At 35.6% G+C, this 26,461-nt stretch overlaps 1 protein-coding gene and 1 pseudogene across 2 annotated transcripts in view; one reads left to right on the forward strand and one right to left on the reverse strand.

Annotated features, from left to right (window-relative positions):
- The window catches only part of ADGRV1 (adhesion G protein-coupled receptor V1), a 524,455-nt gene that overhangs the window by 317,343 nt on the left and 180,651 nt on the right, over nucleotides 1-26,461 (forward strand). For both annotated transcript variants that reach the window (XM_073887989.1, XM_073887998.1), the window contains one exon: nucleotides 18,796-18,912. In XM_073887989.1, the coding sequence (XP_073744090.1) occupies nucleotides 18,796-18,912 (117 nt within the window). The remainder of the gene's footprint in view (nucleotides 1-18,795; nucleotides 18,913-26,461) is intronic.
- LOC112820550 (U4 spliceosomal RNA) lies at nucleotides 18,452-18,583 on the reverse strand (annotated as a pseudogene).

Below are 26,461 nucleotides of genomic sequence, written 5' to 3' on the forward strand. Positions count from 1 at the left end.
TAGTGAGCCTTGCAGCCTGTTCGTCAGGCCGCAGATATGATGAATATTTTAGGAAGGTTGTCACACTTGTTGCCCATAGGTGATTTTGAATTGGCAATAGCTACAACATCAAGGAAGCCTTTTTTGCACCTTCTCCAACTAGGAACTATAAATAGTCCCCAAGGCATGGAGACTGACTAAGCTGGTCCTCACATGCTTCTTTAGGGTGCTTGGGGTAGGAGGGAAAATTGTAGAGTAGCTCTTCAGAACTGGCCTTCTCCTGCCACTCATAAAAATGTCCTTTGTCAGCAGTATCTGCACGGCCTGCCTGTAGCCATGCTTCACTTTTAATCGCCAAGAACAGTGAGAGATGGGTGGGGGTGAGTTGGTTGGTTGGTTGGTTGGTTGGTTGGTTGTTGTGAGGATCTCCTGAGATCTAGATGTGGTTTAATCCCTTGTTTTCAAGTTAGAAGATCTGGAACCATTCTGCTACTTCCCAGCCTTAGGACCTTGGACAAATCATACAGCTTCTTGAACCTGGTAAACTCTTTCCCATTCTGGGGCCATGGCACATGCTATGTTCCTTTGGCCTGCAAAACTTTTTTTCTCCCATTTACTGACTGTCACTTCCTTGTCCTTAAGATGACAGCTAAAATGTCACTTTTTCAGAGAGGCTTCCTATGATCTTCCCCTCTAAATGAAGCCTAGGCCTGGTGTAACAAAGTACCACACTTAAAACAACAGAAATCTATTCTCTCACTGTTCTAGAAGCTAGATGTCTGAAATCAAGATGTCAGTGGAGCCATGCTCCCTCTACAGGCTCTAGAGGAGAGTCCTTCCTTGCTCCTTCATAGTTTTTGGTGGGTGTCAGCAGTCCATGGTATTCCTTGGATGGCAGCTGCATTACTCCAGTCTCTGCCTCTGTCATCACCATGGCCTCCGGCCTTGTGTGTGTGTTTGTGTCTTTGTGGAATTCTTACAAGAACACCAGTCATGGGATTCAGGGCCCACCCTAAGCTGGTGTGACCTCATCTAAACCGATGACACCTACAAAGACCCTGTTTCCAAATAGGTCAACTTCCGAGGTTCCAGGTGGACATGAATTTTGGGGTGACACTATTCAAACCATTACAAGACCCCTGTTTGACTCTCTCCTCCATTGTACTGACCATATTTGTAGTTATATGTTCATTTGTTGGTTTATCTTCCTGACATGGAAATGCCATAAGGGCAGGCTTCAAGTCTGTTTTATTTGTTTCTACCTACTGTTTGTGCCTGGGTCATTATTGATATCTAAAAGCAAATCACAGGGCGCCTGGGTGGCTCAGTTGGTTAAGCGACTGCCTTCGGCTCAGGTCATGATCCTGGAGTCCCGGGATCGAGTCCCGCATTGGGCTCCCTGCTCGGCGGGGAGTCTGCTTCTCCCCCTGACCCTACCCCCTCTTGGGCTCTCTCTCACTCTCTCTCTCAAAAAAAAAAAAAATAAAATAAAAACTTAAAAAAAAATAAAAGCAAATCATAAATATTTATTCAGTGAATTAAATAACCTTTTTCCCTGGGGGCAAATTTTCTCCATTGGTAAAAAGATGAGGTTGGAACTGCTGGTCCTTGAGGTATTTCACAGTGCAAATAATATGTGATTCTGGCCTTTCTCTAGATGCTGAGTGACACCAGTTTGGTCCGCACATCAGTGCAGTAGGCATTTGCTTACACGAGATTTTTTAAAAATTATGATTGCAGTATGTCTTTTATTTAGGGTTCTACTTGAAGGGGAAGGAAAAAAATAAACATATGACCCTGAAATAACAAGTTGTTTGCCTGATATTAGAGAATTATAAAAGGGACAACCAAATTTGATACTCTGTGTCTTAAGTGTACGGAACATTCATTCTGGGTTATGTCATAAATACACTGGATATTATGAAAACTAGACCCGAAATCTGACCCGAAATCTAAATGTACTTCAAGCAGTGTTCACTTTTACCTTCAGAGTGATTGATGCTGCAAAAGACCTTTTTAAACTTCAAACAATTTTATTTCATAGGAATATAATATAATTCGTTTATTTTTAATTTAAAAAGATGTGGATAATTGTTTCTCATGGAAGTTAATTTATCAGTTTGAATTATTTAACTGGACAATTGGAAATTAGTCATCAGTCTTAACACTTAACACTTTAGTGTTGCTGAAACATACTGTTTGGGAACTTCAAATTCCATCAGGAAAAAAGTCCATTTAATTCTACTACTGAAAAAAATGGGCTTTTAAAAAAAATTAAAACATGATTTTGTTTGCATTAACTTTTAAAATGTTTATTTTTAAAAAATGCCATTCTAAAAAAACGCAGTTGTAAAATTCCTGAGCACTTACAATTAAAAAGGAACATAACTTTGTGATAAAAATGGTAAATAACTGACTATATTAATATTTTTTAGGCTGTTGCTATTAGTGAATAAAAAAGCTGTTCGTAAGTATTTTTTATTTTGCTAGAAATATCACCAAAATAGTCAGTCATAGTTTTGGTGTCAAAATCATATGTCAACTATACTTAAGTTAAAACTTTTTTTTAAAAATCAAATGACTTCATGATCCCAGGGTACTGGGATCGAGCTCCAAGTTGGGCTCCCTGCTCAGTGGGGAGCCTGCTTCTCCCTTTCCCTCTGTCCCTCTCTCGCCCCACTAGTGTTCTCTCTCTCTCTCTCTGTCAGATAAATAAATAAAACCTTAAAAAATAAAAATAAATCAGATGACTTCAGTTCAATTCAATAGATACATTTAGTCCAGGCCCTGTGTATATGCTGAAGATAAAAAGCAAAATAGTACAAGGCACTTCCTGGCCAATGAACTGAATTTTCTCCTGTTCCAAAGACAAATCTATCTTTTTTCTTTTCTTTTTTAGTATTCTAAACTATCACTGTAGTAGGAAGAGAGGAAAATTGAACCCCCAATAACTGGGAAGATGGCAGGAGAGGAGCCAGGTGTCAGTCATGCCCTTTTATTTTCCATCTTCCCAACCAAGAAAAGAGGACTTTGATCATGAGCACAGGGGAAGAAAAGATAGGGGACATGGCTTTCGCTGTCACTGGGAAACTCTGGAGGCTCTCTGCATGATAGGGTACCCTTGCACATAATGGTTGGACTTGGTTTAGAGTCCCACCCAAGTATTCTGAGATGATTTTGAATGATAAGTCAGAAGGAAGCTGAAAAGTCATTGTATTTTAGAGCAGTATAGTAAGGTACATTAGCTTTCACCCAGCCCTACCCTCTGATTTTAAAATGGATTCTGTTCCATTGACTATTTGGAAGTGACTTCGTAGAGTACATGGTGCTCTGATGGACTTTCTTGGACTAAGAAGAGATTCTTTTATTCATGTTTGATTAACCATTTCCAGAATAAAACATTGTTAAATACAAACTTTGTACAATGGTTGATCCATGATTGCTATCAGCATCTTAACAATTGAATGTTTGTACGTGAATGTTGGAGAATATTTTCATTGAAGTGTGGTAGTCACTTCAGTGGGAAATGTGTATTGCCACGTATTAAGGTAATCACACCATACTGTTCTCTGTGGAGAAGTAGTAGTCCAGGTGAGAGAGAATCGTAGAAAGGGAGGAAGGATTGACATACTCAAGAGGTATTTAAAAGCATAGCCGATAGAATTTGAGAACTAATTGCACAGGATGAAAAAAAAAGAAGTTAAGGACTTGAGTAACTGGATAGGTTACTGAACAGAGAACACTGGAAGTACTTTTGGTGGAGAGGAGCAAATTTCCATGTAGAGTCTTGGAGGGGATGGTTATACCTGAGTTTTAAATTTAATATCATCTGATCATTACTTATCTCAAATAGAGCCTAGTAACAAATATTATTTTTGCCACTATTTACTCATAAGAAGGAGTATTTTGCTTAAGTTAATGTAATTTGTTTTATTAGAAACCACGGTTGTATCTGACACATAACTATAAAAAAAAGTAACTTTTAATGGTGCAAGCAATAAAATGAAAAGTTCTCCAATTCAAATTTAGTTTCTAAATCCCAGATCTGTGAACATTTCCAAATGAGTTGGTATCCTGCAAGTAATAAATTCAAAATATTTATTTAAGCTAAGTAATAATATGTATAAATGTATTATTCATAAGTAATAAATTATTAATTTAATGGTATTTCTTTAAGTTCAATAATTAATATTTAACAAATATTTATTAGACTCTCACTAGATCTTAGCCAATGTATTGTTAGGCATACCTCAGTAAACAAGACATGAGCCCTGCCCTTTGCAACAAGATGGATGGATCTAAGTGAATCAGAGAAAGACAAATACTGTATGATTTCACTCATATGTGGAATTTAAGAAACAAAATAAACAAACAACGAAAAAAAAAGACAAACCAAGACAACTGCTGGTTGCTAGAGGGGAGATGGATGGGGAAATGGGTGAAATAGTTGATGAGGATTAAAGAGTACAGTTACTGTGATGAGCACCAGGTATTGTATAAAATTGTTGAATCATTATATTGTATACCTGAAACTAATATAACACTGTATGTTAATTATACTAGAATTAAAACAAAAATTTAGGGGCACCTGCGTGGCTCAGTTGGTTAAGCATCTACCTTCGGCTCAGGTCATGGTCCTAGAGTCCTGGGATCCAGCCCCGCATTGGGCTCCCTGCTCAGTGGGGAACCTGCTTCTCCCTCTGCCTGCCGCTTATGCTCTCTCTCCCTGCTTGTGTTCTCTCTCTCTCTCTCTCTTTCTCACACAAATAAATAAATAAAACCTAGAGAAAAAAAGAGTTTAAAGGCCTCCAGAAATGTGTTTGGTTTGTCTAATTGTGAATCAAGTTTCTGCTATGCTTATTTAATTTTAGCTATGTCAATGCACTGATCAAATAATTATCAATAGTAATTAAAAGTGTGTCTTATATTTAAACAAATATTGAGGTAACTAAATGTTAAGCCAAAGTTGATTTTTAATGATAACGGAATATATTAGATATCCACGTGTTGTGTAAAAACCCTATGGAAAATACAGGACTTCTTTTCTAAGCCTTTTTTTTTTTTTTTTTTACTTTTATTAAGCTTCAGTTTCCTCCTCTATAAAATGGAGGCAGTGATCTCTAAATTGCATGGGTTATTTAGGGATAAGATGAAATAATGTCTTGTAAGGCATTTAGTATAGTACCTGGCACATAATAACCATTCATTAAATGGTAATTATTATTATTATTGTTATTATTACTGATATAAATAAGTTAGTGCTTTTTTTGGCTCTATACCACATGAAAAAGACTAGTCTTTGTGGTAATGCATCACTCATAAAGTTCTCCTTCTCAGAAGGAAAATTACTTTTTGAAGAAAAGGGAAGAAATAAAAGCACAATAAAATACCTCTAAAAAATTCTGAAATGGGGGCTGAGTTGGGTTTTTTTTGTTTGTCTTGTTTTGTTTGTTTTTGGCAAATTCTACCATTGTTTCTTGCAGAACAGCCTTTTAAAATGTCTTTATCTGTGAGGACAGATATCTTAAGCAGTCTACTTTACCAAAAATGAGCTATGACAAAAATTGTGATGTGTATAAGGCTTGGGATTTTTTAGTGATAATTGCCAACATTTGATTGACTGACATAAGTCTTATAGTAAAACAAATAACTTAATCTATGTGCATATACAGTCTAAGTGTACACTCCCAATCTCCATCTACTCAGACTCTTGAGTAATAGATACTGATTTACTTGAAGGTATGTGTTTGTATATTTTGATTATTAGATGTGATAAGAAAACAATATGCTTCATGGTCTGCCAGTCCTATGTTATTTCCAGCAGCAGGCACAAGGATATACTAAAGACAGGGCATATACAAAATGTGCCATTAGAAAACTGTAAATGTTGATTGATTTTGGTACTGTATTTTCACTATGGCAACTATAAAAAAAGTAATAATTATAAAAACCTGTTCAGACCGGTTTCTGACATTCAGGAGTTGCCAGAAACTATTGCATTGCATAAAACATCTCCCTGACACACCCAAGACATTCAGAGGCATATTTAATTTAGTATTCAAGGGTCTTTGATTCCATACATTTATATAACAAAGTAAGTATAAAATATAGAGAGTTGGGATTTGTATGAGAAGAGAGGGAGGGAGGAAGGAAGGAAGGAAAAAGAAAGGAAGACAGCTGTGAATGTGAGCATAATAGATTTTATGTTCTGCGACACAAAGACCATAGGAAGGGCATCCAAAAATATTTAAAGTGTTCTAGTCAATGTGGAAAAAAAGGAATAGCTGTGTGAAATCAGTGAAAATAGTTATAATGTTAAGTATAATACTTTTAATAACAGTGAAAATTCAGATTTGGTATTGACAGAATATTTCTGATATTTAAACATTCCCTTAAAGGTTGAAGTAGAAATATCAATGAAAAAGATGTCAGCCCAGGGTGGGGTGGGGGGTGTGGGTAATAATAAACATACTATGTGATCGCAAGGTAATGAAAAAAAATTAAATATGGCATTATTTCAAGTGCTTTGTTTATAGGGACATGCCACAGACAGTCTCTATTGAGCATACCAATTAAAAAAAAATTGATAACCTTTCCTTAGTGTTACTTTTCCATTTCTGGTGTCTACCTTATTGCATAAGGAATTAACTATTATCACTAAGTTCTGTTGATGTTTTATGTTTAATACTTTGTTTAAGTTTTTCAAATAGTTTTAAATGTTTCTTCAAATAATTTTAAAAGTTACACAGATAATGTTGATTAAAAGTTAAACAAGGAGAAGCTGCCACCACAGAATGCATTAGTCATGGAAATGTTATTATACTTTGTGAATTCCATTATCATTGGCATTGCCGCATTGGCAACAGCCAATGCATCAGCAGCATGCATAGGTCTCTTTGTCTTTAGCATCAGATTAATGTTACACACTTTGCCAATGCATCAGCAGCATGCAAAGTTCTCTTTGTCTTCAGCATCGTATTAATGTTACATACAATTTTCTAATGAAAGGGATTTTGCAGACATAAATGACTTACAAGTAGCAGAAATAATTTAGAGCTCAGCATTTTGTGATTTTTTTAACTTAAAATATCTTTTGTCATTGAAATGATTTTTTAAAATAGCTTACTCATCAATTAACTTGGGAAGAAGAGAGTAAAAACTTTTTTGATCAGGAGATGCTAAGTGGATTAGAAGATGTGAGCTATAAATATTCACAAAATAGAGTGGATAATTTAGATTCAAGTGCTACTTAGTTTAAGCTCAAGACAGAGCACCAAAATAATAGTAAATATTTTAATTTCAGGAGAAAAGGAAATTAATAGCAGGATCTAAAAGGTATTAATACCGGCAAGATTTTGTTTCATGCCAAGATGAAATAATAAGGACCAGATTTACCCTCAGATCTGAAACAGATGAAAACATGGAACAATGTACGAAACAATTTCAATAGGCTAAACCTCAGGCAGTGAAGGATAAGGGTCCCGGAAGTGTAAGAAACAAACAGGGTGAGATTAATAGTTGCCCTGGAATACTGCCTTATAAAATTTTCTAGGCTTTGCCACAAAGAGGAGGAACCCAAGTGGAGTCTGCAGAGTCACAGGACTAAGGAGACAAGATGGGAGTCTGAGAAAACCAAGGTGAAGTTTGACCTGAAGTTTGCAGGTCAAAGTGTTGGAAGGGAAAGAACCCTGGAGATTTGCAGAGTTCTTAGTGTTCAGCTGAGTGCTGACTAGCCCATGTATGTGAAGAAACTGTCCAAGGCTAGAGAAAGAGTCTCCCAAAAGGCAAAAGTGAATAATGGGAGGTACTTACACAGAGCCATGAATAGTGTCTTTTCCCACTATTAAACTAAAAAACCTCAAGATCCACAAACACTTGGGTAGAGTACACTGAGGGGTCTTGCCTTAGCCTTGTGGAATGATTCGCCTGAGCACCAGGCCCTGCCCAAAATACCTTAACAGCAAGAACTGAAAAGACCAAACTGCTTCCTCGTGCATCCAAAGTTCCAAAAAATAGGAATACAAATATCCCATACCCAAAGAGGTGAAATTGCAATGTTTGATACTCAATAAAAAAAACTATAATACATGATAAAAGGCAAGAAAATATGACACATAATTAAGAGATTAAGTCAATAAATCAACTAATACAGAAGTTTTGCAGATGTTAGAATTGACAGACTAGGACACCAATACATTTATTATGGCTGACTCTGTGCATTCAAAAGGTTAAGCAGAGAAATGGGAGATATTAAAATTGAACTAAATGAAACTTTTAGAAATGAAAACTGCAATGCGTGAGATGAAAAGTACCCTGGTTGGGATTAGTAGCAGATTAGAAATAGCGGAAGAAAAAAATAAGTAAATCTGAAAACAGCAGTATCAATTATTCTAAAATGAAAAAAAGAGATAAGGGAGTCAGAATAAGTCAACAGGGCACCAGTGAGCTGTGGGGGGGAAATTAAGCATCTCATATGTATACTTGAGGTGCCAGAAAGAGAGGTGAAAGAGCACTTAGTGGTTGGGAAAAAGCATTGTGAAAAGTAATAATTAAAAATTTCTAAATTTCTTAAAAACTATAAACACATATTCAAGAAGCTTAATAAACCCCAAACAGAAGGAACATGAAGAAACTATACAAAAGCATATCATAATCCAGTTGAGCAAAAGAAACATAAAAAGAAAAGTCTTTTAAGCAACAGAAATTAAAGAGTTCCGTACAAAGGAAGAAACATAAGCATTACAGCAAATTTCTTGTAGGAAATAAAATAAATGAGGAGATAGTAGAGCAACATGTTTAAGTACTGAAGGAGAGAAAAACCTGTCAACCAAAGTATTTTTCAAAATAAAGGTTGGGGCACCTGGGTGGCTCAGTCGGTTGAGTGTCCGACTGTTGGTTTCGGCTCAGGTCATGATCTCAAGGTCTTGAGATGGAGTCCTGAGTCAGACTCTGTGCTCAGCGGAGAGTCTGCTTGAGATTCTCGCTCTTCCTGTCCGTCTGCCCTTCCCTTACTCTAGAATAAATAAATAAGTCTCTAAAAAGAAAGGAATAAAGGTTGAATAGGATGTCTTCAAATGTACAGTAGCTGAAAGAAATTATCACCAGATAATCCTCACAGATGTAACAAATAAAAATTAAACAGCAAGATGCTGGACTTAAACTTCACACAAAATCAGATTAAATGCATATAGTCTATACCATTTAGAAGGAGATTTTCAAATTAAATAAAAAAGCAAGACGCAATTTATACACTGCCTACAAGAAACACACTTCAAGTATAAAGACAGCTATAGGTTGAAAGTAAAAAGATGGGAAAAAATTGGATTGACTATATTAACATCAAAGTAGATTTTAGAGCAAGGTAATACCAGAAAAAAAGAAGATCATTCCATAACGATAAAGGGGTCAGTTTACTGAGAGGATATAATTAACCTAAATATTCAGGTACTTAATAACCAAGCTTCCAAATATGCCATGCAGGGCCACCTGGGTGGCTCAGTCGGTGAAGCATCTGATCCTTGATCTAAGCTCAGGTCTTGATCTCAGGGCTGTGAGTTCAAGCCCTGCATTGGGGCTCCATGCCTACTTTAAAATATACTTTTTTATAAAATACTTTTTTATAATATATATACATATATATAAAATGCAAAAATTTATTGAACTACAAGGAAAACTTGACAAATCCACAATTATAGTTGGGAATTTAAGGACCTCTCTTTCAATAATTGATGGAAATTTTTAAAAAGAACAGAAAAGTTACAACAACATACATTTGGGGGGGTGTTTTTTTTTTAGAATATAGAATATTTTAAAATAATTATCATCCAACCTGACCTACTGAGATTTATAAAGCACTCAAACCAACAATAGTAGAATACACATTTTTATCAAGTACACACAGAACATAGACTAATAAATTCAAAATGATTAAAGTCATAAAGAGAAAGAGTATGTCCTCTAACCACAATGGAATTAGATTAGAAATCAACAGAAGGATCACTGGAATATCCTCAAATATTTGGTAACTAACTGGCACACTTATAAATAATCCATAGGTCAGAAAAGAAATTAGTAGGGAAATTTCTTTTTTTTTAAAGATTTTATTTATTTATTTGACAGAGAGAGACAAAGCGAGAGAAGGAACACAAGCAGGGGGAGTGGGAGAGGGAGAAGCAGGCCTCCCGCTGAGCAGGGAGCCCAATGTGGGGATCGATCCCAGGGCCCTGGGATCATGACCTGAGCCGAAGGCAGACGCTTAACAACTGAGCCACTCACACGCCTCAGGAAATTTCAAGGTATTTTGAACTGAATGAAAATGAAACAATATATCAACATTTGAGGGATCCCGCTAAAGCAATATTAAGAGAAAGTTTATAGAACTAAATGCTTATATTAGAAAAAGAAGTAAGCTTTCAAAAGCATGACCACAAAGAAAGAAAAACAATTTTTTTAATTAAAAATAAGTAGAAGAAATAAATAATAAAGAACAGAACAGAAATCACTGAAATAGGAAACAGTAAAACAAGAGAAAATCAGTGAAACCAAGAGTCAGTTCTTTAAGATCAATAACATGATCAACCTTGAGCCAGATGATCAAGAAAAAAAAGGAGAAGAGATCTGAATTACCAATATGAAGGAAGAGAGAAATGGCATCACTACAGATTCTAAAGATCTTAAAAGAATAATAAGGGAATATTATATATAACTTTATACCAACAGATTTCCCAATTTTGGTTAAATAGACAAATTCCTTAAAAAGACACATATTACCAAAACTCATTCAGGGAGAATTAGGTTATCTGAATAGTTCTGTTATGTATTAAAGAAATTGAATTTATGTTTAAAAATTGTGCCACTAAGAAAACTGTAGTCCTAATATGGGTTTTATTGATGAATTTTATCAAACACTTAAGAATGTGAATTCTGTACACATTCTTCCAGAAAATTGAAAAGGTGAAAATATTTCCCAACTCGCTGAAACCAGCATTACCCTGATACCAAAATGAGACAAAGACATTACAAGAAAACTACCAACTACTGTTCCTCATGAGCATCGATGCATACATTCTTAATATAGTTTTAGCAAATCAAAAGAACAATACATCACAACAAAGTGATAAGTATCCCAGTAATGCAAAATTGGTTTAAGTATCAATCAAAATAATGCATCATATTAGCAAGCAAAACTGGAATAACATTTTTTTGTAACCTCAGTAGAGAAATAGTGTTTGCCAAAATTCAATATACATTCCTGGTAAGAACTCCCAACAAAGGAGGAATAGAGGGGAGTTTTCTCAACTTGATAATGGCATCTACAAAAAATAATTATGTAACTAGCCTCATACATGTATTAAATTGCTAGGGTGGCCATATTAAAATACCAAAATACCAGTCTTATTTAAGACTGGATGGCTTAAATAAGACATTTATTTTCTCACAGTTCTAAAAGCTAGAAGTCTGAGATCTAGGTGGTGACAGGGTGGATTTCATATTGAGTCCTCTCTCCTTTCTGTATAGATGTCTGTCTTCTCCCTTTGTATACACATGGTTTTTCCTCTGTACATGTGCTTGTGTGTATCCAAAATTTCCTTTTCTTATAAGGAAACTAGTCATATTGTATAAAGGCCCACCATTTTAATTTAATTACCTCTTTAATGACCTTATTTTCATATACAGTTATATTCTGAGTAACTGGAGGTTAGGACTTCAATGTATGAATTTGGGGGGGGACACAATTCAGCATATAGAAATAATGGTGAAAAACCCAGTGTTTTTACCCTAACATCAGAAACAAAACAAGGGTGTTCATTTTTGCCACCTCTTTTCAATATTGTATGTGTGTGTGCATACTTTATATCTATTGCCAATAAGTACCGTTGGGTAAGGAAAAGAAATTAAAACCATTCCGATTAGAACATAAGTAAAATTCCATTTATGCAGAGATGACATAATCCTTCATGTAGAAAATACAATATTTTCTACAAAAGAGCTATTCAAACTGGTAAATATGTTCTGTAAGTTTGCAGGATGGAAGATCAATATACAAAAGTCAGTTGTATTTCTTTATGCTAGCAGTGAATATCAGAAATTGAAATTTAATGAACTATCAGTTATGATAATGGCAAAATGTAAAATACTTAGAGATAATAAATCTTTTAAAAATTGTGTGAAGGACCTGTACATGGACAATTACAAAACACTCCTGAGAGAAATTAGAGAAGACCTAAATATGGGGAAAGGTCCCCTGTGTTCACGAGACAGAAGAGCCAATACTGTTAATAATGTCAGTTCTCCTCAGATTTAACACACTTCAAATCGAAACCTCAGCGGGCTTTACTTTTTGTAAAAATCTACTCTCTGGTTCTAAAATTCATATGGAAATGCAGATGACTTGGAATAAGCAGAATTACTTTGACAAAGAAGAACAAATTAGAACCTAACACTACCTGTTTTCAAGAATTATAGTGACAGTCATCAAGTTGATGTGGTATTGGTGTAAACAGAGACAAATTGGTGGGACAGATTGGAGAGTCCTGAAGCAGACTCCCACATATATGGGCAAAAATGCAAAGGTAATTCAGTAAAGAAAGGATAGTCTTTCAAAAAAAATTATACTGGAAAATTGGATATCCACACGCAAAACAAAAAGCTTTAGAGCGTACTGTGCCTTATATTCAAAATAATTCAAAATTGATCAAAGACCTAATTTTAAAACCTAGAACTATAAAACTTCTAGAAAAATATATGGGAAGACCTACATGAATTTGCATTAGGCAAAGTTTTCTTAGATATAACATCAGAAGTATAATCTATAAAAGGTCAAAAAAAGTATGATTCAATCCATAATCGGGCTTCACCAATGTTAAAAACTTTGTTCTTCCAATGACACTGTTAAGAGAATTTTGGAAAAACAAGCCACAGTAGAAGGAAATATTTGCAAATCAAATATCTGATGAAAGACTTGTATCATGAATATAAAAGAACTCATAAAACTCAATAGTTAGAAAACAATCCAAGTTTAAAAGTAGGCAAAAAAGCTTAACAGGCATTTCTTCAAAAGAGAGGTATGAATTGCAGTTAGGCACATGAAAAAATTATCATCATTACTGATTAGGAAAATGCAAATTTAAACCACAATGAGGAACTACACGTACCTATTAGATAAGAAAGGCTAAAAAATTTTTTTTGACTAATCAAGTTTTGGTGAGACTATGGAGCAGCTGAACACTAATACATTGCTGGTGAGAGTGGGAAATGTTATAAGCACTTCGGAAAATAATATCTCAAATTTTAAGAATATTAAATGCACAGTTGTCATATGATCCAGCTATTCCCCTCTTAGATATTTATTCAAGATAAATAGAAAGCATATGTCCATACAAAGACTCATACATTCATAGCTGCTTTATTTGTAAAAATCAAAACTGGAAACAACCCAAATATCTATCAATAGGTGAAAGAATACATAATTAAAATACTACTAGGGAGGTATTATGAAGGTCATGAGGAAACTTTTGGGAAGAATGTATATGTTAATTATCTTGATTGTGAAGATGGTTTCACAGGTGGATATATGTCAAAACTTGTTAAATTATACACACTTTAAACATGTACCATTTGTTGTCAATCATATTTTAATAAAGCTGTTTTTAACAAACAATATGCTCAAACCCATGATAGGATCTGTACCGGATAATGAATACTTGCTATGTTTCTTTTTTAAAAAATGTACTTCAAAATAATTATAATAGAGAATAAAATCAAATTGTTGCCTTTCAGGAGTTGATGGTTTTCTGAGAGATTAAGGCTGATTTTTATCTAAGAATTGGGAGAATCGAGGTTTATAGGAAGACCAACACTTATATTAATAGAATCCTATTTTAGAAGTTCAGAGGAGGAAAAGTTTGTTTATGGTTGAAAGAAAGCCGTATATTCATGATAGAGTTGACATTTCCACGATACCTTGAAAAACAGAATGATTTCGGCAGAGGAAGATGGGAAATAGAAATTCTAGTTAGGAGGAAGAGGAAGAACAAAGGCAAAGAGTTGAGAGATGATGGAACATGTTTTAAGAAGAGCTATCAATACAGTTAAAGTAGAATGTTCGGAAAGGTCTTGAGGAGGATAAGCTTAGGAAGAGTAGGTGGAGCAGATGGGACTTAGACGCCAAACCAAGACAATTCTGTTTCCTCTTTAAATAGTTCTTTGGGGCGCCTGGGTGGCTCAGATGGTTAAGCATCTGCCTTCGGCTCAGGTCATGATCCCACGGTCCTGGGATCGAGTCCCGCATCGGGCTCCCTGCTCCTTGAGAGCCTGCTTCTCCCTCTGCCTCTCTCTCTCTCTCTCTCTCTCTCTGTCTCTCATGAATAAATAAATAAAAAAAGTTTAAAGAAAAATAAATTGTTCTTTGACTCCCACAGGTGGAACTAATCAATCTTGACTGTGTGTCCCTGGTATTTTACTCCATACCCTATGATAACACCTGTCATATTTTATTGCATCTTGTGTGTGGCTTTACCCTTAGGCACTCTCCTATTAGAAAGGATGACATTTGGCTCGTTATAAATGCTCAGTAACAAGTGCTTTCCCACATTAAAAAATAGAAAAGTCTAGGAGCTTATCATGATCTCAGTAGGCAGGTGAAATTTAAACTGGTCTTGGAAAAACTGAGTAGATTTTGGATGAGATGGGGAGTAGAGAGAAGGGCATTTCATAGAGCAGAGTGAAAATATCCATAGTAAACAGGGGTAGGGGTATATAAGGAGTACTGAGAATTGGTGTTTACAGGAAAACCAACTTTTATTATTGGTTGTTATTTAGCCCAAGCAAACAGAGACATGCTCCATATTTAATGTGAAAACAATGCATGGGTACAGAAGAGCTCTCATCAACCGCAAGAAGCAAAGAATTTTATAAGTTACTAACAGAATATATCAGATACTCTGTCTGCAGAAATGTATTTTTCTTTTCTCTTTAGTTAAGATATATATATATGTTATATAAATATAGAATTAAGAGTAGTATTATATTTGCTATTGGCATTGTATTCTGTTGTCATTATGAGTCTTTGGTGGGTTATGCACCATTGGTTAAAAAGGATTGAGAGGGGCACCTGAGGGGCTCAGTCTGTTAAGTGTCCAACTCTTGATTTCAGCTCAGGTCATGATCTCAGGGTCGTGAAATGGAGCCCTGTGTCAGGCTCTGCGCTCAGCGTGGAGGCTGCTTGAGATATTTTCTCTCTCTCTGTGTCTCTCTCTCTCTGCCCCTCCCTCCACATATGCACGCGCTCTCTCTCTCTCTCTCAAATAAATAAATAAATAAATAAAATCTTTAAAAACAAAAAATTGAGAAAGAGTGAACTAGAATTTCAGCACTTTGAGGCGGGATTTGTGCTTGATTTAGCTCTGTAGGTTGCAACATGGTGTTTGCAAAGGACACTATATAAAGCAGAACACCAGGATTTGAATCCCACTTTAACTTTAGAATATGTTTAATGACTTCTAAAAAGTTAATTCCCATATCAGATCCTCTTTCATCATTTATTAAGTTGGTATAAAAATAGTAATGACTTCATATCATTAATATGTGGGTTACACAAGAAAACAAGGGAAGACATGTAGCACCTTGCTGCTGCCACCACATTGTCCATCTCACATAGATAGCATAAGGCTTTGGAAATAGTAGGTACTCACCTACGTACTGAATGAAGCAATACATGAGTGACTGAGAACCTTTGATAAAAAAATTTTTTTTCTGTTTTGGTGTTTGATGCATCCAGAGAACTGACTGTGAAAATAATCTTTTTCCTGGTCATCTCTGTGTGTTTGAGTCAAAGAACAATGGTAAAAGTTCATTTCTTCTTACGTTATGTGCCTTAAAAATATGTGTGCTAAATATGCTAGGAGGTGGCATTTTATTTTACTTTACCATTTAATTTGTATTTTAACTCAATTTAATTTTAGATAGGCCTGGTTACATGTAATAGCTGGTTCTCCGAAGTATTCTTAGCCCATCCCTGTTGTAGCAATGTGCATTGTGACAGGTCAGCCTTCTCTTGCTGACTAATCTCCTCCCATACAGATGGAAGTATTTCTCGTAATTTAAAGATCATTCTGGAAGAATGTTCATAATTTACAAAAGTAGATTTGTAACTGCTATTTTTATGACTTAGAAAAGATTAAAACATAATAAAATATGAAGAAGTCATATCTTAAGAAGAGAATTTTGGGTGTTAAAGCTGTATTCTGTGGGGCGCCTGGGTGGCTCAGTTGGTTAGGTGACTGCCTTTGGCTCAGGTCATGATCCAGGGGTCCTGGGATGGAGTCCCACATCGGGCTCCCTGCTCAGTGGGAAGCCTGCTTCTCCCTCTGCCTCTGCCTCTGCCTGCCACTCCCCCTGCTCGTCCTTGCTCTCTCTCTCTCTCTCATCAAATAAATAAATCTTAAAAAAAAACTGTATTCTGAAAGTAAATGCAGTTTAAACAATAACCTGTACTAATTTGTTTCAAAGAAAAGAAATTTTTAAGAGAAAAAGAATTATTCAAATTAGCATACCATTTATAAATAGTCTCATAGAATGCTTAAAACTAAGCATATTCAATTACAATTTGGATTACACCATTGTTTCACATAGCAAACTGTTCAGGTTGATTAGAACAAAACTATGAAATAAACTTCAACACAATCCATATTATAAAATATGAATTAGAGAGGCTCAAATTTATTTTAGGTATGCTTATAAAATCTTTATGGAAATAGATGCCACTTTGTAAAAAGAAAGAATATAAAAGGTTAAAATTCTCCCTTCCTCCCTTCCTCCCTCCCTCCCTCCCTCCCTCCCTTCCTTCTTTCCTTCCTTCCTTCCTTCCTTCCTTCCTTTCTTCCTTCCTTCCTTCCTTCCTTCCTTCCTTCTTTTCTGACAGAGTTGTGTCTATAGCTTAAAAAAAAAAAAAAGAAAAGAAAAATGTTTTTTTCTTCTTCTATACTTGGTACAGGAAGTACTCAATAATTTCCAAGAGGGAAGAGTCACTTCAGCATGGCATGAGATTTACATATTATTGTAAATTTATTAATTAGCATTTCAGTTCTTCTTTAATTGACTAGGCTGGTTACAGTGAGTCTTGCCTTGCAAAGTGGAGATATTGAGAGCATGTAAGGCCTCACTCCAGATCCTGACAAATTCACCCAAGTGATGCTACCCTAGGACCACCACTGGTAGAAATTTTTAAGGAGATTTAATGGACACAACCTTTAGAACAAAAGGATTGGGAGTCATATATTTCATTTGAAAATAAAAATAGTACTTGGTCCCATTGTTTTAATATGTTTTTGAGCACATTACTCTTCTTAAAAATTCAAACAGACTTAAAGGTATTTATATTTCCTTCTTAGAAGTTGGGTTTTGAGGCATAAGTCAGTTAGTTTTCTCCTTGTAACACCCGTCTTTTTAGAATCAATCATTCTTTCTTTAAACAATCATTTATTGAACATTTGTATATTCCAGACAGAGTGGTAGCTTATTAAAATATAAAATCAAAAGACTTGGTCACTGTCCTAAAAAGGGAGGTTATTCCTTGAGAAGTTATGGCATACTATCATTGCTCCAAATTTTCCCTTTGCCATCCGTACTTGTCATTACAAAATTTAACACAGTAATCATATATTGTAGAAAATACAAAATGGAACCCACAAGAGTGTTTCACTTCATTTATTTATTCAACAAGTATTTATTGAATATCTACTATGTGCCAGACACTGGGCTGTGTGATTGGGATACATCAGTGACTAAAGCATTCAATGATCCTACCTTCGTAAGGATGACATTCTAGTAGATGACATGAACAATAACCAAGAAACATAGTAAATAAACAAATTACAGAGCATGTTAGAAGGTGATAAGTGTTAAAAAAATTAAAAATAAAGAGATAAGGGTAGGGGTATCATGTGTGTGGGAAGGAGAGAAGAAAGGAAGGTATAATTTTAAACAGTGTGGTCAAGAAAGGCCTCATTGTGAAGCGTTCTCTTGACCAAAGTCTTGGGGACAGTTGAAAAAAGAAAAAAATCCAAGGAGTAAGGTTATCCTAAGATTTGAAATTTTAAATTGAAGTCTATTTTGTTACGTATGTTACTTCACAACAAAAAGATGCAGATGATGGTAAAATCAGTTTTTGCTTTTCTTTCTTTTCCCTCTTACTAGCTTTGACTTAAATGAATGTCTATTTTCTTTTTACTACTTAGTCAAAATAAATGTATTTCATGGGATTCTTGTCCATTCACGATAAGAACAGGGTTTACTTTGAAAATCACTTCTTTCTTGACAGGCCAGAGCAATATGTAGCATAATTTCATATAATTCATTGTATCTTAGAAATGTAAAAATCCAGAAAAGACGCAACATAAGGAAAATAGTTGATGCTATTGTAGTAGTGATGTAACGGGACAGATGGGAGCGACACTTGTGGTGAGCACAGCATAATGCATAAACTTGTCAAATCACTAAGTTGTACACCTGAAACTAATGTAACATTGTGTCAACTATATTCAATTAGCGATAATCATGCCTTGGATAAACCTCATTGGCTATGATACTGCCACTGCGCAAAGCTGTGTGTCACTATATTCAAATAAATAAATGGAATAAACATAAAAATCTGTTTTGGCATTTTTAGAATGACTGTCATCTCAGTTTGAGCAACAAATCAACTTATTGTCTCTTTGAGTCATTGAATCCTAGATTCTGATGAGAAAACAGTTTGTTTTCTTAATATTCTTGATTAATTTTAGCATGATTTAAAAATACAGGTATTGTTTCTTACAGATTGTGTTTCTGGTGTCTGCATATGCAAGTCCCCAACTCACAGATGAGAGCTGTTCGGCTGTGGCTATCATCACACATTATCTGTATCTTTGCCAGTTCAGCTGGATGCTCATCCAGGTTGGTACCTCATTTCCTCCTCCCACTCCCTTATACCTTCCAATGAATCTGCATGGAGTGTTCTTCCTATCTGCTATTCTTTATACTGAAATGGAAATAATTCCATATATCCATTACCACATTCCCGGGAGATCAATGGAAAGAAAACTTTTTTTAAAAAAAGATTTTATTTATTTATTTGACAGAGAGAAAGAGAGCACAAGTAGGCAGAGCGACAGGCAGAGGGAGAGGCAGAAGCGGGCTTCCCGCTGAGCAGGGAGCCTGATGCGGGGCTTGATCCCAGGGCACTGGGATTGTGACCCAAGCCGAAGGCAGACACCCAACCAACTGAGCCACCCAGGTGCCCCAGAAAGAAAACTTTATAAGCTGTATAACATTAGAAAGTATAGTGAATTTGGGGAAATGAGAAGAAACATAATAGTGGTAGAAATTAGGGAGTGGGAGGAGATGAAGCTTGTGATGTGGGACCTATAAAGCACAGTAAGAAATTTGAACTTTTTTCTAGGGGAGATCATAGAATTAAACAAGTGACATAGGGGGCGCCTGAGCGGCTCAGTCGTTAAGCATCTGCCTTCGGCTCAGGTCATGATCCCAGGGTCCTGGGATCGAGCTCCATATCGGGCTCCCTGCTGCACGGAAAGCTTCTCCCTCTCCCACTCCCCCTGCTTGTGTTCCCTCTCTCGCTGTGTCTCTCTCTGTCAAATAAATAAATAAAATCTTTAAAAAAATAAAAAATAAATAAAAAATAAAAAATAAACAAGTGACATGGTAACATTTGTATTTTAGAAATATCTCCCTGTTTGTAGTGAATTGGTGACAGAAGAGTTGACATGGGCGCTAATCAAGTACCGTTAGCTGTATCCAGGTGAGAGAAGAAGGCAGTGTGAACCTGGGAGTGGCAGAAGCAGCCAGGGGAATAGGACAGCTTCTGAGATTTCTTTTTCTTTCTTTTCCTTTTCCTCTTCCTTTTCCTCTTCCTTCCTTCTTTCCTTCCTTCCTTCCTTCCTTCCTTCCTTCCTTTTTTTTTTCTTTTCTTTTCTTTTCTTTTCTTTTCTTAACAATAGAATGTAGAGATTGGTTAAGAAGAATGCAGAAGGTGGAACCAAAGATGTTTCCCAAGTTTCTGGTGTGAGTGGCTGGATGGATGGTGGAACCTTGAACTTACCCCTGGAAATTGCAGGAAGGCTGATGCGAATTTTAGGACATACGGAGCGTGAAGTTCCTCCAGTGTGAGACCTCCAATGGGGACTTTGAGAGGAGGAGACACAGGACTAAATCTCAGAACAGAGGCCCATGCTATATAAATACTTTAGAAAATTGTTGACTTACAGTTGGAAAATGAATCCTTTGCTTTGGAAGAGATCACTTTGGGAGAAAGTATGGGGGTGAGACCCAAAGAGTCCTAGTATACTCTTCTGAGGAACTAGTAAATGTTGGGGAGAGACTTGAACTCTTCCTTTTCTGACTAAAATCCCAAATTCCCTTTATTATCTTATGCTGATTTACTTGATAAAGAGGCAGATATGAAAGTTGGATCCAATCCAGTAGTATTAATGTCATCAATTAAATGGCTCAACTAAATGAAATGTTGCCTTTGGTAATGCTTTCTGCATAATAGTATTGTTATATCTTTCGTATGATAGAAATAGTTTCATATGTATTTTTTAATATGCTTGTGAACTATTTTATGTAAACAGATGCATTCAGTCATTTGCATATTCTTTTTTCTTGTTGAATAAAAGGATGTGGGGTTTCCACTGTACTGCAGGAATGAAAGCATGTAAGAATACCATACAGACTCATGGAAGGGATATTTTCCCAGGTACAATACTATAGCTGTAGGGAGAACTGAACTGAATTATTTAGTTAATAGAACTAGTTGCGATAATTAGAGCCCTGAATCTGGGTTTGAATTCTGGTTTTGCCACTATTTTTGTAACCTTAATCAAGTTATTGACTCTTCCCAAGTTTTGTTTCTAAATCTGCATGTGAAGGTAATAATTCCTTCCTTATAGAATTATTATTCCATAGGTCTTAAGCAGCTCTAATTATGGAAAGTTTATGGTGTTCTCAAAATCCCCCCAAAATAAAAAAGTAAAGCTAAATCTAAAGCATATAACATAAAACTTAATATTTGCTGAAATTAAAATAATACTTGCTAGATTCTCTGATTGCAAAATTTTTTTAGGAGTTTATCAAAGCTGAACTTTCTATGTGCATCATGTGTATGTTGTTATTTGTCTGCTTGGACTGAGGTCCCCAGTGTTGTGCAGAAGGTCTTTGTCCATGTCCCTGACCTACTCAGTTTTTGATGAATGACTTGGATGAAGACACAGGAAACTGTCTTATCAGGTATGCAGATGATACGGAGCTGAAAAGACAGCTAAAACAGCAAGCTGCCTGGGTTAGAATCAATATAGAGAAAGTGCTGTGACAGATTGAAAACTAGAGTGAGAGAGACATAATTGGATGGGGGTTAAGGTAAAGAACTTGAAATATTTAATTTAACACAAACTTAGTAGCAATCAAATGTGTGACCAGATTGCTTAAAACACTAAAAAAACAACACAGACCTAGGTTACATTAGTAACAGCATAGAGGCAGGTGAGGGCATTGTGGTTACATTGTAATCTACAAATGTTCAAGACAAGCTTGGGACCCTGTAACCACGTTCATGAATCATGTTTCACCAAGAGCATTAACCAGCCAATGAGAAGTTGGAAATAGTCTTGTAAGAAACTTTGAGTCAGCTGGAGATAGCTAACCTGCAAAGAATTGAGAGTGATGTGATGGCTATCTATAAACACTGGAAGGGTTGCTACAGGAAAGAAAGAATGGACTGCAGGTCCACTTGGAAGGATGGAACAAATGGGTCAAAAATTAGAGAAGCAAATTTTGATTCAGTTAAGAACTTTGATAGCCAGTAAAACTGTCAAATTTGAAGAGGCTGTTCCTTCAAGCAGAAAGCATCCAGTCGGTGAAGTGTGTTCAAACGGGGAAATGACCCAACTTTCAAAATGTTTTCCTGCTTTGGGGGAGCATTAGATGGGATCGCATATAAGATTTCACCCAACTTAATAGATACTGGTGTTTTCTCTATCTCTTTTTCCAGTCTTAAGTAAATAAAATTGTGGCGGATGAACATTTAGTAAGCTAATTAGATTTCTTTATGGCTGATGGTTAGGAAAACTATTTAAAGTACCAGTGAAGTTTAATGTATTTCAGATGGTACACCACACATTTTTCATGGTTTGTGGTGTGACCACAAGGGAAAAATTCAATAACTTTTGATTCTAGATAGGTTAATTCTAATGAGTTATTTTGTGGGAAGAGGTTGTCCCTTTACCAACCTGTGTTTTCCTATTTGTAAAATACTATCTACTAAATCTTTTCTTAAAAAAACTAGAATCCATTTTTAAAACTTGTGTAAAAGATCAGTCTCCTGTTAATCTAATCCTGCTAGTCAATTAGGGTTAAAAATTTTTGAAAAAAAAATTAACATTTTAGTAATCCTACTTCATATTTTTTTAAAGATTTTATTTATTTGACAGAGAGCGGTGAGAGAGATCATTGGCTGGGAGGGAGGGGCAGAGGAGAAGAAGAAGTGGACTCCCCGCTGCGCAGGGACCCCCCCCCCCGATGTGGGGCTCAATCCCAGGACCCTGGGATCATGACCTGAGCCAAAGGCAGATGCTCAACCGACTGAGCCACTCAGGTGCCCCTCTACTTCATATTTTTAACAGTGTAGGAGAGAATTTGATAAATGTATGTGTGTGCATAGCTTATGACAAAAAGTTAACCATTAACTTTTTAATCATTGGGTTTAGCCTATCAGAATTCCTGTTTATTTTGATCTGCATCATATCTTCAATCTTAGAAAAAAATTCATTTCAATGACTTTATTTTGAACTTTTACTTCTCTGTCATATACTTTTAATACATTAGAGTAAAATTGGATTATACTTTAGAGTAGCTAAAGAAAGATTCTATTGGTAAACTGGTTGTTAAGTTTTCTGAGCCTAGATTTTTATCTGAATAATCAGATTTTTAATAACAGTACCTGTCTTTGAGGACTGTGGAGAGACAAAATGAATTTGGACATGAAAAGAGCTTGGAATTGTACCTGGCACAGACCGTGCACTCCATACAGATTTACCCAATGTTACTGGCTAAACAAATATGTGTGGCCAATATTTCATAGATTTTGAAACATGTTGAAAACTCTGCTTTTCCAAAACTCTTTTTTTTCCAAAAGAGAATTTACTTGATCATAGTGGGAGAGACTTAGAGTGAGGCAGATACCAACTAGCTATAAAACTTCAGCAAGCTATTTAAATAACCTCTAACCTCTTACTAAAGTCCATGCGTGGCTCATCGCAAGATCTATAGCTGGTGGCCTTCACTCTGTTTCTTTTGGCCTCCCCCTTTTTCTTTTATTTTTTAAAAGATTTTATTTTTTTATTTGACAGAAAGGGAACACAAGCAAGGTGAGTGTGAGAGGGAGAAGCAGACTCCCCACTGAGCAGGGAGCCCAGTGCGGGGCTTGATCCCAGGACCCCAGGACCACCACCTGAGCCGAAGGCAGAGGCTTAATGACTGAGCCACCCAGGCACCCTGAGGCCTCCCCTTTTTTCTGACAGGGAAGTTACACCACCAATGATGGGAATATAGTAACAAATTATTTTGCTTATTTATTTTTTAAGCAAACAGCTCACAAATTCCCTTTGAGGCCATGGAACTTGACTTATCCTTCTGTTTGTTCATCATGTAAAATCATTCTGTGAAATTACTGAAATAATTTCCCACTTCCTTAAAACAGCAGGTCTCTTCTACTTTGAGAAAGATTGACAGTGAGAATTGAAACTCTTATAATATGTTTACTCTATTTTCCTAGTTTTTATTGTTCTATTTTCATTTCCTTTTTCTGTTTTGCTTTGCTTTCATCTTAGAAATAGCATGTGCTAATGGTACAAAACATAATCAAACACTGAAGAGTAATATAAAATGAAAAGTACATCTGTTTCTCCCTATTTCACACACTCTCCACTCTCTGCTTTGCCCTCAGCCCTACTCCCAAAGTTAAACACTGTTAATGGTTTCCTGTGTATCTTTCCAGAAATATTCCACAAATATACAAATGTTTCTAAATATATAAAAAGCACATATGTATATGTTCTTGTGTGTGTGTATAGTGTGTGTGTATATATATACATATTTACTTATATATAGTGCATATAAGTTTTTGTATATATATACATTTACCAAGTACAGATATACTTTTTTCCATTCCATAATATGGTTATTCAATAGTTTATTTTTCTATTCTCTTATTAATGAAATGCTAGTTACTTCCAGTTATTTTTGTTATTATAAACAATGTTTCCTTGAACATCCTTGCATTCTGAATATTTATTTACTTATGGAGTAGTCTTAGAATAAATTCCTAGAATTTATGCCTTTACTATTAACATTTACATGAAATACACTATGAGATGGACTGCGAGACCATGAGTTAACCTATGAAGGGATAAATCACAAGTAAATTATTTGAGGTATCAGTATATTATATAGGTAAATAGAAACTTAATTTTTCTGTATATTCATTTGGCCCAGTTTTATAATCATTTCCTGTCACTAAATCGTATAGCAGTCTGCTTCAATTATGAACGATATCCAAACCTTAGATTGCTCCAGCAGTTTGTTGATTTCATGCTTAGGGAAACAGTATAATGTTTTATTTTGAAACTATAGCTTACTTGACGAACATATTTTTTAAATGGTGGAATAAAGTTAGAAATCATTCTACAATTATACTTGACCATTTATATCTTGTGCCTTAATTTTTCTCTGAGATCAGGTTATGAAGAGGCAAATATACATTTGATTCCATGGCAGAAAGGCTCCTTAGTGCCAGGCATAGCAACAAGAAGGGAAATGCTAAAACTAGCCATGTTTTTCTTGTCACTGATTCAGTTGGGCAGCTGGGGTTGGGGGAGTGCAGGGCGAGACATCAAAGGTATTAAGGACAACAGACTGGTAATTACCAAGAAAAAAATGACATATCCAGGAAATACAGAATTCTCCAATCCTCAAAAGGCCTTGCAATTTATTTCATGCAAAAATTGCTAAGACAGAGAGCATAACTAGAGCAAGGACGTGGTAACATTTCTTATTCTCTTCTCTGAAATAAATGACTAAGAATGTATGATAATGACAGGATTAATAGCATCCATGATCTCTGACTAACTTAATACTATAAATCAATCCAAGGTTTTGGGTGACACGATTAATAACCAAATATTAAATAACAGGCTAGATACCAATCTTACCCATATAGCATAAAAATGTATGGGGTCCAAGCAGCTTGTTTTTAACTTAAAAAAAAAGCATTTCATCCTTATATTTTCTAAATATACTAATATACATTATATTATGATATGAGTAAACTAATGAATTTGTGTTTATGGAGCATATGAAAGCATAATTATGACCTATGATAATTAATTAACAAGGTAAGTCTTCATTTTTTCCCATGTGGACATTGGAAAATAGTAGCAGTAGTCACTGAAAATGTTTTGTAAAAATAAATAGACATGTCTATGTAAGAATGTAAGCAGGGGCATCTGGGTGACTCAGTTGGTTAAGCATTTGCCTTCGGCTCAGGTCAGGATCCCAGGGTCCCTCCTGGGATCCGGCTCGGTGGGGAGTCTGCTTCTCCCTCTGCCCCTACCCCCACTCGTGCTCGTGCACACTCTCTCTGAAATAAATAAAATTTAAAAAAAAAGAATGTAAGTAAACATGTATACAAACACACATTCTTTTAGTTTATTACTATCTATATTTGACCTAACTCGTATATGGGCATTTTGGTTGGATTTCATCTTAATCAGAATCGGTTTAAATTCTAACAGCTTCAGTTACTAGTTTTGGGAAATATACTTCCATCCTCAGCTTCCTCTTGTGTGTAAGGAAAAAAAAACTATGATGAAAGTTAAGAAAACAGTTGTCTTGATTAAATGAGATAGAGTTTAATATGGGGTCTACACTTACTACCAAATTAGTAAATATTGGTTCCATTCTTCCTCTCATAAACTATTCCATTTAACATTTTAAAATTTGCACCAAATGGGACACCTGGGTGGCTTAGTCAGGTAAGCATCTGCCTTCATCTCAGGTCATGATCCCAGGGTCCTGGTATCCAGTCCAGCATTGGGCTCCTTGCTCAGCAGGGAGCCTGCTTCTCCCTCTACCTGCCGCTCCCACTGCTTGTGCACGCTCTCTCTCTCTCTTGCTCTCGCTCTCACTCTATCTCTGGCAAATAAATAAATAAAATCTTTTAAAAAATAAAAATAAATTAAATTTGCACCAATTAACTTTGACCTTCTTCACTAGGAGTTCAATCAAAATGGCTGAGTCTCCCAAAAATCTTTTCTGGCAAGATAGTATATAACTGAGTAAACTGAGTAACTAAACCAAATTATGAAATTGTTGTTACATTCAACAAAAATCATTAACTCAAATTGTATAAATCTTCATTTGTTTGTTATTT

This window comes from Callorhinus ursinus, unplaced genomic scaffold (genome assembly GCF_003265705.2).
Source record: "Callorhinus ursinus isolate GAN/ISIS: 27379988/994484 unplaced genomic scaffold, GSC_fseal_2.0 scaffold3, whole genome shotgun sequence".
NCBI classification, from domain to species: Eukaryota; Metazoa; Chordata; class Mammalia; order Carnivora; family Otariidae; genus Callorhinus; species Callorhinus ursinus.